The sequence below is a fragment of the Crotalus tigris genome, unplaced genomic scaffold (genome assembly GCF_016545835.1).
Source record: "Crotalus tigris isolate CLP2741 ecotype Arizona unplaced genomic scaffold, ASM1654583v1 scf7180000017546.9332058, whole genome shotgun sequence".
Lineage (NCBI taxonomy): Eukaryota > Metazoa > Chordata > Lepidosauria > Squamata > Viperidae > Crotalus > Crotalus tigris.
In genome coordinates, this window is record NW_024096465.1 from 7719641 (window position 1) to 7736662 (window position 17022).

The following is a 17022-nucleotide window of genomic DNA, read 5'->3' on the forward strand; positions in this document are numbered from 1 at the left end:
ATTGCATAGCTAAAGAGATACATGACTTGTCTTCTTTTTAACTCACTTTCTAATGCTGCAGTGGAGGAAAAAGACATGAATCATGAATTCAAGCCCCATCCTATTTATTTCTAACCCTGATCCACTAACCTTTTTCTAGTGTAGTTCACTAATAAATTTGGATGAGTATCCAACTTATGGCATTAGTACAAAAATAATTACGTATTTGCATGCTATGTTAGGATATTCTCAAACTATAATACACCTTAATTATGATCTTCATTCTCAGTTTCTTGCAAGAATCCTAAAAACTTCCTCTTCAGTAAAAAGAGAAAATGGTTCATTCAAATGGATGACTCATTTATTTCAGGAATTATTGCCACTTAATGCCACTAATGTTTCCAAAATATACAGTATTAAGCTTTTAAGAATGCAGATCAGTGTCAATGTTTTCCCTAAGGAGTTGCCATCTCCAGTTTAATAGGAATGTATTGCTATAGTTAAATAAATAAATAAGATGGGGAAAGAATGGGCACATGTGCTCCTGTACCTTGAGCTGCCAATGTGGCTTGAACGCCCAGTGCCGCCAACCTTATCCCTTGTTCAAATGAAGATCGCAATCGTCCATCAATAACATCTTTTTTTACTTGAAGATAATACTGGTACCTGTGAACAAGGGACAGAACAGAATGAAACCGAGAGTACCTGAACATATATTTTTTTTCTCAGTGAGTTTTAAGTATTGATAGGGCTGTTCTGTTCTGTATAAGTAAAAGGAATATTGAAGGTGATACTTACGGCTAAACTATGTGGGCATTGCATTTTGTATTAAGTAGGCAAGGATGACTATTTCACCCTGACCCAAAAAATATTTTTAATGGCATATCTACATGGCAATATTGAAAGGGTTTGAACAATACCATCTCCTAATTTTGGAGAACCTGTACCTTAATCTCCTCTTAGTCTTCTCTCTACTGAGGTCACTTTCAGACAGTACCATCAGAAATTAAAAGCAAAACTGGGCATTTTGATACCAGCTAAACTGAGAAGCATCTGGTAAACATCAAAGGATTTTCTTGGGTGAGCAATGTATTATCTACAAAGAGGTTAGGAAGATTGACTTGCTTATGTCTTTGATTATAAGGGAAACAAAAAGAATCTGCCTTTACAATACTGTTTATGCATTTTTACAATTTCTGCTAATATTGTAAGGTGATCCTGTGATCTTCTACGACTGAAATGCTTCTTTGCGTATGCAAAAACCAAAGGAAAGGTCTATAAAAAGTAAACTCTACATGCATAAAGTACACTAATCAATTTCAATTTCTAACCAAAAGTATTACTTTTCATAAATGTCCTTTTCCTATCACCTTCAAACTTAACAATCTTTTGAATTACTTAGAAGAAACTTCATTAAAATTAATGGGATTTATTTTTGAGTTGACATGAATAGCTTTACACCACTCATCAGTAACTCAATTGGAGCAATTAAAATGTTTCACTTTTTAAAGAAAAGTGTTGCCAATTAATCAGGTAACTTTTAAAATAACCCACTTTTTAAAATGGTTGTTGAGGGACTTAGTTTTGCAAGCTTTTGGCTTAGTTGATATAACCCAACATAGAGATTCATAACTTAAGGTTGCCAAAACTTTAGGTGTGACCCCAGAGTCCTGAAAGTTATAATTTTAATATGATAAATGGAGAGAATTATTAGAAACATGAGAGTTAAGTTTTTATTTAGTTTTTTTTACTAGTCATAGTCACTTTCTAGAGTGCTATTACTTGCAAATCATACAAAGGGTCAGTTTTTGAAAAAACATACTCTCCAATTCATTTTTTTGATTCAATTTAGATACTGCCCAAATCCAATTAATTCTGGACAGTTCACAAATAAAAACACAAAAATACAAACCAAACCCAATTTTACTCTGCCAAACATTTTTAATACTGCAGTTTAGATACTATACATTATATTGCATTAGAAAACGATATCATTGAGATACCAGCCAAATTAGCCTGGTTCTGTGTGTGTGTGTGTATTTTGCCACAACAAAAGCACAATCCCACAAACCCCTGCCCTGCATATTTATATGACTAACAAGATAAAACACAAAGATGTATTGCAATGATACTGGAATATTTGACTACATTTTTGAGTGAGTAATTTCTTATTATAAGATGAACATAACTTGGTATCTAGAAATTCGATTGAAAAACAGCTTTGATCTCGTTATAAAATCCAAAATCAGGAATCCTATACAATCTATGAAACAGAGGCAGGCAAGCATCGGCCACTAGACAGCACTAACGCTCCAACAAGCTTTACTTCTCCAGGTTGTAACAGTCGTGGCATTATCATGAAGAAACATTTCAAATCACCACCGTTCACTGAAACAGAAATCCTGGGTGCTTTCACAGAATAAGAATTTCCCAGATATTTTGAAGGCTTTTGAAGAGTATCCAAATGATAGTGCCCCAAAAGAAAATCACTGAGCAGTGTCTACACAAGCCCTTGTGGTTTTGGAATGGAAGAATGAGGCTGGGTTTAAAAATTATGTTAAGTTACAGATTGTTTTACTTTGGTTTATTGAACACCATTTTGTGTACTAGGCAAAACCACTGGATCTGGCTTAAAAACCAAACTGGCTGAATGCATGAATTAGTTGTGAGTTTTCAGGGTCACGGCATCCTGGTTGGAATAAAGAAAAAAAAACGCAAAGCTTTGCAGCTGGCAGGAATTTGAGCCCAAGTCCAGAACTCTATCTTCTCTACTACACAAGTTTCATGGAACTTCCTTGATTTTGTTACTTTTTTGGGGGGGGGGGTAAAATACACATGGTTTTGTTATCAATAATAGGAACACAGATTGCCAATCTCATTTCATGGGAAGTATGCAACAGTGGAAGACAAGTCCAAACAAAGGCATAATTACAAGATGGCTATTTTCCTTCAGCAGAAAACACCAAGAGTTATAAACTTATGCATTATCAGATGCATATCACTGTATTTACAGTCAAATGACAGGATTGTAATAGAGAGGCAGAAGAAGGCAAACCATTTATCTAAGGTAATTTGGTGCCTCAAGGCTGACCAGCCAGGATCAGAACTCCAGTGAGATTTTTTTTTTTCACTCCTACTTGAATGGTCTTTGATTTACAACCAATGTTGGAAGCATTGCCAAGCAATGCAATCTTTACCTGCACTGCACCCAATTTTATGATCTGTTTTGCAACAATCATTAAAGCAAATCATTAAGTGAATCCAGCCTCCCATGCTGGCTTGTCGGAAGCCCCTTGGGAAGGTTACAAATGGTGATTGTGTAACCCTACTACTGTCAAGTCCCAAGAATGACAAGTGGAGTTATTCTGAGCAGTTTCTTTATTGCTGTTTGCTTATGGACAAAAATCTCGCAAGCGATTATCTGCATAACTGTTCAGTAAATATACTCCATGAACTGCTGGAGAGGGGTCTGTCTTTGCTCTCTTCCTGCATATCAGGCATTGCAAAGCTCTACTGTCTCTTTGCGCTCTGGAAAAGAGCCCTTTCCTCCCACAACTACATTCCATCACAAGAACACTGCAACTGTTGCAAATATATGCAAATTGCCAAGCATGTCCCCCCCCAATTATGATTGTGTGACAGCAGGGATGCCCTACAGGTTTTAAATGTGAGGACCGCAATGCCACCCAAACCAGTTGTTAAACGAAGGGTTATAGGTCAAGGCTATCTGGGTTTGTTTTCTCTCAAAATGAGCCTGGCAAGAAATGAATGGATTTGCTACTTACCAGCACAATCCCCATGTAAAGCCAAGCAAAGAAACCATAGAGGCATGTGACAGATTGGTATGAATCTCAACACAAAACTAACCCAGAAGTAAAGCAGAGAGATTTCCTCATGCAAAAGATTATTTGAGACCCAAAAAAAACCCCTCCACTTTACAATTCAAAAAAATATCAATTAAAACACCCACACACATAAACACAATAAAGTTTTCTGAGTTAGAATTCAAGCAGAAACTAATTTTAGGGTTTTCAATTGTCATCATCTTACTGGGCTTTCTTTGTGAGAAAAGCAGATGGACTGATCAGCAGAATTCATTCTAATCTTCTGTTTAAATTGCAAGCAGAACCAAAGAGCTAGAGAAGAGCAGAAAAAGCTTGCTAGGAACCACAATTATATAGTTCTGCCTTTGTCAACTGGGGCACGTTTAAAATGTGTGCACTTCAATTCTCAGAATTCTTAAACCTGCTAAGTTGAGAAACATGATACAGAACACCACTTATTTGGGATCGCCTCCACTGAATTCACTGATGTTACTTCTGAGTTGAAATAGATACCAGCCTTCACCACATTAGCAAGGACTACTGGTAATTAAGCAGTATGGGTAGTCCTTAACTTACAACCATAATGGAATCTGCTCATTATAGATGGTCGTAAAGTGGGTCACCCACAAGGCTGACCCAATTTTACACTTTTAGTGGCAGTCATTAAGCAAATGTCATGGTCGTAAAGCAGCTGCCTTGGTCATTCAGAAAGCACCATGTTCGTTAAGCAAATCACTTGTTTACTATGGGCTGGTTTTGCCAAATACCATAAGTCAATGGGTAATCTGGTGGGAGTATAAGCCTCCCCCATCCATGCAATATCTGGAAGTCAATATCACTCACCTGCCAGGAAGGAAGGAAGGAAGGAAGGACGGAAGGAAGGAAGGAAGGAAGGAAGGAAGGAAGGAAGGAAGGAAGGAAGGAAGGAAGGAAGGAAGGAAGGAAGGAAGGAAGTCACCTGCATGACCAACCTGATTTTACACTTTTATTGGCAGTCATTAAGAAATGTTATGGTCATAAAGCAAGCTGTCTTGGTCATAATTCCAGAAGATCATTTGTTTTGAGATCCAGTTTGTTTAGCTTCTTATTGGCATTCCATGCCACAGAGGCTGGCTTCACGCAATCCTCTGAACCACATAGTAGCTGACCTTGCTTTTGCCCAGCAACTTGAGCAAGCCTGGTTTATATGGTTACATTTTGGTTCTATCTGTTTTGTGAACCAAGATGATTAGGTTAATTCAGTATATTATGTTTTCTTTAAGCATAGGTAAGCATGTCATGCAAAGCTACCCTCATCAGTATCATCCCTCTTTAAATAGATGGATTTTGCAATGTAAGTTATAATTTTTTGGTTCCGAATAAAAATGTTGACTGCCCAACTGAGTTATTACTCATCTCTTATGGCTTCCTTGCATTGAACTGCCCTTACTCCCAAGAGCTTCATCCTGTTCTCCACTTGCTTTGACTATAAGACCTGCCTTAGAATTCTATGGGGCAGCATATGTTATTGCTATTGCTAATTCACCATGAAGGGTTATTCTAATAGCGAAAAACTGGAGGAACCAATGCTATACAACATAGCAAGGAAAGCATTAAAGAATGCTTTGTAAAGCTTCTTCAAGGCTTAAGGCTTCCATGCTGCCTCTTAAATCTCCAAAACTAAAAAAAAAAAATGCCAAAAAATATCAGGTCAGCCCACTCAAGGGCTGAATTTAAGTTGCTTCTCAAAAGAGTCCTAGTGCCCCCCTTTTTCAGGAGCCCTTAAGACTGGGGCACAAGGGACAGAACATTATTCTGAGGCTATTTGCCCTAAATCTACGTCCTCTAGCTAATAAAATTAGGGTTTGTTTTTTTAAAAAGTATTCATTCCCATTGGTAACAATGTGAATTGTACCTCCTCTGGAATAGATTTAAAAAAAATAAAAATAAAAGAGGCATAAAAGATAACATGTAGAATTTTGAAAAGCGTATAGTTTTGCAGCTAGAAGAAAGATGAGTTTCAATCCAGTCCTTCCTTTTGTCCTCGGATGCTTGAATTAATTAGAGCAAATTACAAGGGAGTCCATGAACAATTTAGAAGCACACAAAGCTTCCTTTTTGAGCTGCTTATAATTTAACCCAAATACCAGAGAAATACTGAGCGTAATACCAGGAATGTCTATTTTTAAATAACATTTCACGCTACAATTACTCTACTACTATTGGTGAGAATTACATTACTAAATATTTCTGGAATGGTTTCATTTCACCCTTACTTTTGTCCTGTTTCTCAAATGCATTGTGAAAGAAACTTCAACTAAAAATGAAATTGGGGGCAAGGTGACAGCATAAAAAACCACAGAGGCTCTCAAGAAATTAATCCCAAGACCCAGTTAAAGGGGGAAAAGGTTTTTCAGGGAGGACCCAGTTGGGATGACATAAGAGAAAAGGAAAAAAAATGTGTAAGCAGCTGGTCCCATCTCATATAAATGAATAACGGGGCAGATTAACAGTTTGTTCCAGACTAAACTTGTACTCAGATTAGGATTCTCTTGTTTTCTTATGCTATTCAAATTATCACCAGTCTGCTTTTCCATTTTATTTATGCCATGTAGCATGATATGCAAAATATTCATATCAATGTACAGACATATATTTAATGTACAAATACTAAAACATCCACTGTACATATGTATTCTGTCTCACTCATAGCATAAAGTATGCTACACATTGTTGTTTTTTAGGACTTTATATTTTATTGCTGCTACTTCAACCATTCATCTCTTCATCTGCTGATTTGTTTGCTTACATTGGTTTTTGCTTTTGCTGTGCTTTATAAAGCTGTTATCTCTCCTCTACTGTAATGATATGTGAGAAAGACCTTGGGAGCTGGGGCAAAGGGATGCTCCCTAAGGAAAGGTCAGACACAGGATAGTCTGCTGCTGGATGGAGGGTGCAGCAAGAGGCTCAGAAAGGACTGTCCCCCGTTTCTCAGGCAGTAAAGGAGATGCCAGGAGATATGCACTTTCAGATTTGCAACATTCTATTACTGTAGCAATAGCAATAGCACTTAAGACTTATATACCACTCCATAGTGCTTTACAGCACTCTCTGAGCAATTTACAAATGTCAGCATATTGCCCCCAACAACTTGGCTCCTTGTTTTACTGACCTCAGAAGGATGGAAGGCTGAGTCAACCTTGAGCCAGTCAGAACTGAACTGCTGGCTGTGGGCAGAGTTAGCCTGCAATACTGCATTCTAACCACCATGGCTCAACTGAGTACACCGCTACAGAATGTAATTATATAATTAAACAGAATTAGTTCATCTGGTCCTGTTTCCCTGTCTGCTCTACCTGGTAAGGCTGGTATCCATGTTGCAAGTCTGGAAATACAAATCTCCTACTATCTCTTTATAGCTTGAGAAATTAGGGAATGTCTCTTCTGAGCTTCTTCCTTCAACTTTTACCCAGCTGGAAGCTATGCTGTCTCTTATCTGACCGTTGCCTAGGCAGCATCTCTTTGGCCTTGTCTCCCAAGGTCTTTCTTACATACCATTACCTATAGTTTGAGATTTTGTAAGGAAAGGTACAGAGTACCTTTCATAGTAAGAACAAATTAATTTCGAAAATGTGAGTGTGTCTATTTATTTGTTAGATTTATAATCTACCTTTAATCAGGAGCTCATGGTGGCATATATATTTCTCCCTCTTAGGTGTCTCTACACCAACCCCGTGATGTAGGTTGGGCTGAGAGAGAGTGGGTTGCCCAAGGCTGAGGGTGGACCTGATTCCAATCCATATCCAACGTTTTCACCACTGTATCACATTAAGTTAATTATTTATTTCAATTTTGAGTCTGCCTGACTGTATGGGCAACTTACAATTTAAAAATAATCAAAAAGAAAACTGATACATCAAAGAAAAGGGAATATAACCAAACCCTAATAGAGAAAGACGAAAAGGATACCAAAAAATCCTGAAGGAGCTCAGCCACTATCCTGGCGCTAAGGCCTGTGAGAACTACTTTTTAAACCAATTTTTTTAAAAAACAAAACAATTTAAGGTGTAAAAAGTATGATCTCCAGGGGGACATCATTCCAGAGGATGGGAACCACCAAGAAAGCACACTTCCTGGGCCCTGCACAGTGAAGTTGCTGAATGGATAGGAATCAGAGTGTGTTCACTCCAGCTAACCTCATCAGATGGGCCCAAACACACAGAGACAGGTGACTCCACAAGTAGTCAGTCCCTGTGCCATGAAGGCTCTATAGGTGATAAGCAGCACCCTGAGTCGCATCCAGAAGCCCAATGAATCATTGCAATTCACAAAACAGGAGGGACATCTATGTGACTTCTGACATGCCCATCACTACCTCTACCTTTACATTCTGGATCAGCTGTAGTTTTTGAGTGTATTTAAGGGCAGCCTCACATTCAGCCTTAAATACAGTACTACAACACTAGTTTTAATCTCAAATATGTTCCTACAATCATACAAAGTATAATCATTCTTCGAGAGTGGTTGGGATGTCACAGAAAGTAACAATATCAGGAACAAATCAGAATCCCAGTGCTCCTGTGTATCTTCCTATCACCCAGGAAAATGAAGCAATCCATGAAAATTCTCTTCATAAAACAGAATCTGATGCTATCTCTTCTCATAATAAGCCACAATAATATGTCAGAGTGTGGGTTTTATTTATGATTCTGGGTTGTTAGGGAAGAAACCACTCATTTTGTTCTGATAGAATTCTATACAAACCAGGTCAGAGGATCTGGTTACTTTAAGGAAATACAAAGTGGAATCCAATTAAAACATCTGGCTTTTAAAAATCTCCCAACATATCCTTGTTACCAAGAAGAATTTGTTCTTCATCTTCAACTGGAAAGGAGTTTTGAAGAATTATGGTTCACTTAACAGAAGCTAAATATCATGCTGATACTTTTAGGCTGGTGACAGGTCAGTTTACGCATAATCAAAATGAGCTGAAGTACTTATTATCCTCCAGCTTGGCAGTAGTAGATTAAGGAGCAGAATCTCTCACATGATTTGAAACTTAGCTCACCATAATACAGTTTAATTGTTCCACCAACAGCAACTGAGTCATCTGAAAATATGCCTCTGCTTGCCCAGAAAGGGGCAACTATTACAGTACAGGGAAAAAGGAGATTGAATTACATATGGAAGCAATGGGAATTAACAGTTTGAAGATTTCTCTAACATTCAGCCAGGTTAATGGTTAAGCTGGATCCCACACATCATGCTAAATGCATCTCAGAGGTTAGGTAGAACAAAATGCAAGACAGTCCAAAAGAACAGATGTCTTTAAAATGGTTTATCTCTATAATAGGTTGATACTATCCATGCTGAGCTTTGGACTCTTATTTAGTAGAAATAAAGAAGCATATTATGCTTCTCTACTTCTAATATGTCCAAAGATTTTCTTTTTAGCAGAGGGAGTCATAGCATTTTTCCTGAGTTTTTTTTTTTTTTTTTGTATTTTCAGTAAGAAAGTTTCTGTAAATCAAGGTTTGGCACTATGAGAACAAGGTGTTGAGGGGGTGTAGTTTGTCTTACTCCCTTCATTCCACCCCCCCCCCCACAGCTTTCTCTCCAGTTACAGATAAGTTGTAGAAAGATATTTCATCCTAAGGTGCAAATTATGTTTTTTCACTTTCTCTTAAAAGCAGAAACAATCCTAGTTTGCTAGGTAAGCATGAACAGTGGTACTGATAGTTCAAAGGAAACATCAAACAAGGAAGACCTGGAATCCCCACACATACTTGGAGAAGAAACATGAAAGGGAATTGAAACCTGAAATGCAGAGGTTCATCCTCATCCTGCAAAAAGGCTACACTTTCACATTCTGATTAAGACAACATCACAATATTCTGTGTTGTAGGAAACTGCAGGGATACTTGATCAGCTGTCCTAAGAAGCTTTTTTTTTTAACGAAAAAGAAAGCGGAACAACATTTCCCTCTTGATGATAGTATTAAAATTGTTTCTAAGCATGCTTACTTGATAGAAAATTTCACTGTGTTCATGTTCCAGAGCTTTATATGGATGCCCTTTAGCAAATGTTGGTCAACACTCAAAAGGGGGTTTCATAAAACTGACATCTTTGTGCCAGCAGCCCAGTTTAGGTATGTGTTTATAGCTCATTACAGCACCAACCTGTACAGAAATACCACAGGTCTGGGCAAGTGCATGGAATTCTTTTGTGGCTTGCAGATCAACAGGCTGTTAACTAAATCCCAATTTTCAAGTCACCTGCATTACAGCATTGTTTTCAAATTAGGAAATGGAACATCACATTTATGTTCGGAGTTACGTTGATTGGACTGATAGAAATCAGTTACATAGGGCAAAAGAAGTCTTGTGCAATTAATAATAAATTGATCACCAGATAAAAAGGGTAATTTTTGAAAAGTTTGGGGAAGTCTATGAAAGAGGAATGAGATATAAGGAAACTATAGCATACTTTTTAATATTTAGCCTTCTTTGCAATTTAAACGTAGGATGATTGCTTCTAGAACTCTTGGGATCTACTCTAATTCCTTGGCAAAGATCAAGGGTATAAATAGAGTACACAATTCCATTAAGACGGTAAGTCGATACATAGATGTTACAACTTAAACAATGAGGCTTCCACTTTTATAGAACTCAGATAATATGGAATTATCTGTCATGGAATGAAACTGAGATTTCACATAAATGGCAAAGCACTGGAAGTCTGGGGAAATTGATATATAAACCTGAAATACAAATAATTTGATTCAATCTAACAAGCTATTTGTCAAATATTGTCCAACAGTGAGGATTGAGATTTGCTTGCAATGAGGTTGCAAATAAGATATACGGCCGGACAAAACATATTACTGTGATGATTTACTTTTTTTTTGCTTTAAGTATTAATCTTTTCCAATACAACTTGCTTATGACTGTCATTCCTTCTTGTTTAGTATATAGTTCTGTATAGTTATATAGTTAAAAGGTAAAGTTAAAACAACTTTTTCTTTTCCATTGTAAATCCAACAAATTGGAGAGTTTCAATAAGCAGCCAGCAGAAGAAAATCTTTCTTGCTTTTCCCCATTAAAACTTTTTCTGATCATTTCCAGTTATTCACATTTAATGCAGAAGGGAGGTAAATACTATGCCACAAAAGCAGGAATGTCTTGTCTGTCTTTCTGTCTGTTAGAAACTATGAACATTTCATAAATCTCCTTAAGCTGTAATTTTCAGAGTTTGTTAGTTTACAATTCATTTTATTCTCTAAACATCTGAAGTTAAACAGAAAATTTACCTTTTATTTAATTTACAACAGGAAAATAAAACCTTAATGTTAAATTCTGAGTGCATTTTGGAGCAGCCTATGAGAGCAAATCTTAAAAAGAGCAAAACATAAAAACTTATGTTTACCTTTGAGCAGGTTCAGGCTTAAACTAACATACAAACATATGCATACACTGTAATCAATCAATAATATAAAGCAGCCACCCAAAGGAGTTCATTCAGATGATAAGCATTTAATTTCATTTAGGAGGTTTCTGAAACCAAATGGTAAGAACTATTGATTAAGTCATAAAGAGACTGCACTGATTTAATTACTTGCATGTATGTATTTATACTCATTTGACTGCTCTTTACTTGCCAGAATGTGGTAAATGAACTAAAGACAAGCCAAATTACATCCATTCAGTCCAAAACTTCTACTTTAAAGTTAGCCAAACAGAAAATGGAAAACAGAAGAAATAGAATTGGAAATGTCCTTTTGGCAACATATAGTAGAGGCCAGAATAAATAAGCAACTAAAAGTGTAGTCTGTGATTATTAGACTGCTGGGTTAGGACAGGGAGATACAAGTTCAAATCTATACTTTGCCATGGAGCTCACTGGGTGATCCTGGGATTGTCAATGTCTCTCAGAATCTACTAATCTATTTTACAAGTATGTAGTTGTGACAGCAAAGTGAAAGATGGAGTATTATGCAAATCTTGAAGAAGAATATATATGTCATGAATGAAGAGATAAAATCTTAGAATAGAAAAAAAATCTTCCAAACCCTGGTCTTCTCACTCGCTACTGCATCTTTATGCAGGCCATCTAAATGGAAAGCACTGCAATTTAGATGACAAACTCTTGGCAATTTCTGTAAACCCTTTTGGGGATCTAAATTGAGTCCTTGGTCTACCTAAATAGGTCACTGAATTGTTCATGGATGGAATATGCTTAAAGGATCTCCTGCTTGACCTGAATCTTGCTTGAGCAACACAGATTTTGGAAAAATTGGTGTATACCTATAGTCTTAATACCCTTTAGTCCTTCATACCTATTATCTTCCCACCATATCCATTGTGATTTCTGGCTACACCACCATATCCATAGCTTCTGGCTACTTCCATAGATTTTCTGCCTATGAAACTTTAGTGTCCAAGAGTCACCATTTCAACCATTTTTATATATCTTACTCCAACTCCACTCCCACCCCCAATCCCAGATTCCCACTTAACTTCCTTCATCTGCCAAGTAAGGATATTGGCCAAATCCAAAGGCTTTTTTCTCCAAAACCACAAAGTTTTTCTGTCAAACATCATTTGTCTTCTTCTGCTTCTTCTATGTGACATTTTCACATGAAACCAAAGAATATGCAATTGTTGATCAGGACTTTGAACTCAATGCCTGCACCCTTCTCATTTTCTGAACCTATAGGGTCCCCCTCCCACTTTAGTATGCTTTGAAATTCAGGGAGTTTAGGTTACACATCTGATATATAGGAATAATATAAATCAAATCCCACAAAGGTATGAATGGTATATGCAATTGTAAAATGCATTATAAATACAGTGAATATAATGAAGTTAGGCTGTCTTATGTATCTAGTGACTTGAATGATTCACAAGAAATCAAAACTCCAAGATAAACATATATTAAATATTATACATTTTCTATAGACACATATGGTGCAGAAAAAGAATCCCCTGCCTTTTGCAGGAGATGTACAACTGAAAGGTTTCCAATATCCTGCCTATATCTCTGCAACATTCATTACAAAGACATTTTCCTCCAAATTTGACAACCTAATAAAGAATTAATGGCATTTTAAAGTTTCTGGCATAAATAACTCTTTTTTCAATAATCAACAATGAGAACAAGCTCTCCATTCACTGGAAAAAGTCAGCAGGGAGAAAAAGTTACAATCCTCGGCAATTTATTTTATGAACATAGAATTGTGGCCTTGAAGGCGTTGTCACTCTGAAGGTCACGAGATAAAACTCTAACTCTGTAAAAGAATTCAAAATAATGAAAAGAACCTAAAAGCATAGAATTAATTCCAACACATTAACAGCACTCTCTGAAATACCACCCACTACAAATAAACCACCTGCTCTATACAGACTTCCGTCCCACCCGCATGTGAAAAAATCTTTCAAACATCCCCTTGACACTGTATTATATATAGTCCCTTTCTAAAAGTAAAGCAGCCATGCCATTTATATTTCAACATTGCTCCAAGGCTACCTTAACATCTGAGTGGCACTTCCAGTATTTGAAGGAGTTTTCTGCACATGTGCTGGACCGAAATCTCTTCAATCTATAGAAAAAGCTGATTGAAGTTGGAAGATATCATGAAGCACCTTTCTGTGGCACGTCATGATGTCTTTTTATCCCAGTAAGGTGCACATCCCCTTCATGCTATAAGTACCTCACCAAAGTGAAAAGGCAGCCACTCATAAGTCTACTGCAAGATAGGAGACTGCCACATCTCAGCCTGATCAAGTTTCCCATATTCTATGGTGCCGTTCTCATTTTTGGGACTCCCAAATGACATCTTCTTCCTTCACTTTCAACCTTGGCTGCAAGATTTGACTGGTGATAGTTTTGTCATGTTGCAGCAAATATTTATACTGAGCAAACTTCTAGGAACCAGACAGAGGAGACTGCCATGGATATTTCACATCTAGACCCTCTCATCTATAAGTGTTCTGAATTCTAATATTTATCCCCTGATCACAGTTCAGAACACAGACATCTGGACTATTCCAGACCTTCTATATTATTCTTATACTATATTACAGCTTAGGGATCCCCATAGGCTTCTCATTTGAATCAGAGCCCAGTTTAAAATAGTGATGCTTGTGTTTAGAGCCCTCTGGTCACAACCTTGCTGGTATATGCCAGTTCTTATTTCTCCCTACAATCTTACTTGCTCTTACATTCTTTTGAGTAGGACTCCATGATATATTATCCAGGATTTAAAAGACTCTGGATTCAGCTATGCCCCCCCCCCTTCTTTTCAATTTTGTGAAAGTATAGTGGCCTTTACAAGGAATTGAAATACCTCTTGTTTTGATAAGTTAGTTTTGGTTAATACAGAGTCCAGTTATACCAGCTTACCTCATTAATCTTGACAGCTCCTATATTCATATCCATTTTATTTTATTTTTAATTATGGATGTATACCTGCTTGGTTGCATTGCAGGGTGATGTTTTAAATATGCATGCTTCTTAAACATGCACGCTTGCTGTATTTAGCTTGTTTTCATTTTAATAACTGGCTGTTAATCTCTGAACTAATTTTCTTGCATGAACGTTTGTAACTGCTGTGCTTTTTTTCCAACTTGTATTGATCATTGGTAAATATTCATAATATTTCAGCATTATTATAAATAAATAATAGTACAGGTAGCCCTTGACGTATGACCACAATTGACCCCAAAATTTCTGTTGCTAGGTGAGACATTTGTCATGTGAATTTTGCCCCCTTTTACGACCTTTCTTGCTACAGTTATTAAGTGAATTACTGCAGTTGTTAAGTTAGTTGTTAAGTGAATCTGGCTTCCGGATTGATTTTATTTGTCAGAAGGTTGAAAAGGGGGATCACATGACCCCAGGAAACTGCAACCATCGTAAATATGAACCAGTTGTCAAGCATCCAAATTTTGATCACGTGGCCATGTGCATGCTGCCACAGTCATAAATGTAAAAAATGGTCATAAGTCACTTTTTTCAGTGCCATTGTAACATCAAATGGTCCCTAAATGAACTGTTGTATGTTGAGGACTACCTGCAGTAATGTTTTTTTCCATGTTGCCCATATCAGTATGAATGTTGTATTACACAAACTTGGTTGTTAATAAGATTACCCTACTGTTCTCTTGGCATGTTTCATAATGCAATTAAGATCCTTTTCTACTGACATGTTTAATGTAACACGAGCCCTACTTTCCGTTCTGAAAAATACAGGAGCATTCATTGTTCTCTGACAAAAACAGAAAATTTATGAGCAAGTCTGAAAAGAAAAATACTTGGAACAGCCATCATAATTTAACACCACTGATAGCTGCTATCACAAAGGCAGACTGTAAAAGTAGGTAACCTAATTTAATCAGATATTCATTTAAAAACAATTGTTAGAATCACAGAGTAAGAAGGGAGCTTTAGATGTTAGATATGGGGAAAACCACAATTTATTTGGACCACAAAGAGTAAGGGGCGAGAGTGATGATGTTTCTTCTCTTCCAATCCCCTCCATTTTCCCTGCAGAGTTGCCTTGAGAGAATCATTCTCTAGACCAGGGGTGTCAAACTTGCAACTGTCATGTGACATGTTGCAACGTATCATGACTTTTTTGCCACTGCTGACAATGGGGTGGGTGCGATTTCGCTATGATGCATCTGGCCCATGGGCCGGCAGTTTGACACTCCTGCTCTAGACATCTGCTTGACTTTACTCACAGAAGAGTAAAACCAGGAAAAGTTTTTCATTGAAAAAACTGCTACTGCAAATCGTACTCCCTGAGTAAGGTGTGTGTGTGTGTGTGTGTGTGAAGGAAGGAAGGAAGGAAGAAAGGAAGGAAGGAAGGAAGGAAGGAAGGAAGGAAGGAAGGAAGGAAGGATACTTGTATGTTTTAAGGGTATCACTAAGTATGAAGGAGATGTTTATTGTAAGGTATCAGATAGTCATAGTCATAGATCCAATTCCACAGTCAACACACTTTCTCCTGTGGTCCTATACATAGCATGGAAGAAGTCAACAGACTAGTTCAGATGCAAAATACTGAACAAAAAACATCTAGAACCCCACCTGACCCCAGTATAATATAGTGATTAAGATGTCAAACTAAGAAATAGGGAGACTTAAGTTCAAATCTACCCTCATCCATGGACACTCAGGGAGATTTGGGGCCAACTATCTCGGCCTAAGGTCCCTCCCAGAGCTGTTGTTGTGAGAAACATTAGGAAGAGAAAGAGATAGAGAGAAAGAGAGTATTATGGGCATATCTTTGGGCTCCTGGGGAAAAGATGGATTACACATGTGGTAAATAAGTAATAAAAATGGAAAAAGAAAAAGAGAAAAGAAAAGGGCCATCTCCTTCATCCACAGAATTTTGAATGCATTTCTTTTAAAAGCTGTAACAATTATAATTTCCTACTGCAGCTCTTTGAAACCATGTGAAAGGTATAAAAACCAAAGCAAAATGTCTGAGGAAACTATGAGTGTCTTTTTCCTTGCAGGAAAAGGGGGTGGGGGGAATGTGGCTGTTTTTCTTTTTTGATTTATATTCTGTTACCACAGCAAAACAGATCGTCATCCTGCCTCACTTTTGAGGAAAGTAAGAATCACAGGATGAGAACTGGGTGCTGATAGGTAAACAATGACAGAACATGGAGCACATTACAAATTCTTCATTTTATGTCCAGGGAGGAAATGATAACTCTGGGAAAATCAATCCTGATTAGAAACATGAACAATGAGGTTGGCAAGGAAAATGCAGATAAAATAGAATTCACAAGACAGATGAGTGAAATGTACAGTTTAGAGTCACTTCAAAATACTAAGAGATGAACAAGTTTATGCAACTTCCAGATTGACAATTATAATTCAGTGAAACACCCTTTTTCAGACTTCCTGAATTTTTGCATATCTGTAAATATTATCAAAATGAAACAAATGTTATCAGAGCTTACTCTAAACCTCTACAGATATAGAAAGTGAATTTGATGGAACAAATAATACCAAACGTTTATCTTTATTACATTCATTATGTAATGTGTCAATGTGAAAAAACATTGTGTGTCCTTAGAGTCAGTAACTGACTCTGGCTGCAATAATTGCAAATGATGCTTCTTTCTAATTAGTGATCAGTTTCTCACATTGCTATGTAAGAACCTTAGTGTACTCCTCCATGACAAATTGATTTCCCTCAGCAATATTAGTAGTATGATATCAAACC

At 37.1% G+C, this 17022-nt stretch overlaps 1 protein-coding gene across 3 annotated transcripts in view; it reads right to left on the reverse strand.

Moving 5' to 3' along the window:
• Positions 1 to 455: 455 nt before the first annotated feature.
• The window catches only part of LOC120304922 (tyrosine-protein phosphatase non-receptor type 14-like), a 90508-nt gene continuing 73941 nt past the window's right edge, over positions 456 to 17022 (reverse strand). For all 3 annotated transcript variants that reach the window (XM_039336062.1, XM_039336045.1, XM_039336055.1), the window contains one exon: positions 456 to 645. In XM_039336062.1, the coding sequence (XP_039191996.1) occupies positions 480 to 645 (166 nt within the window). In that variant the 3' untranslated portion in view covers positions 456 to 479. The remainder of the gene's footprint in view (positions 646 to 17022) is intronic.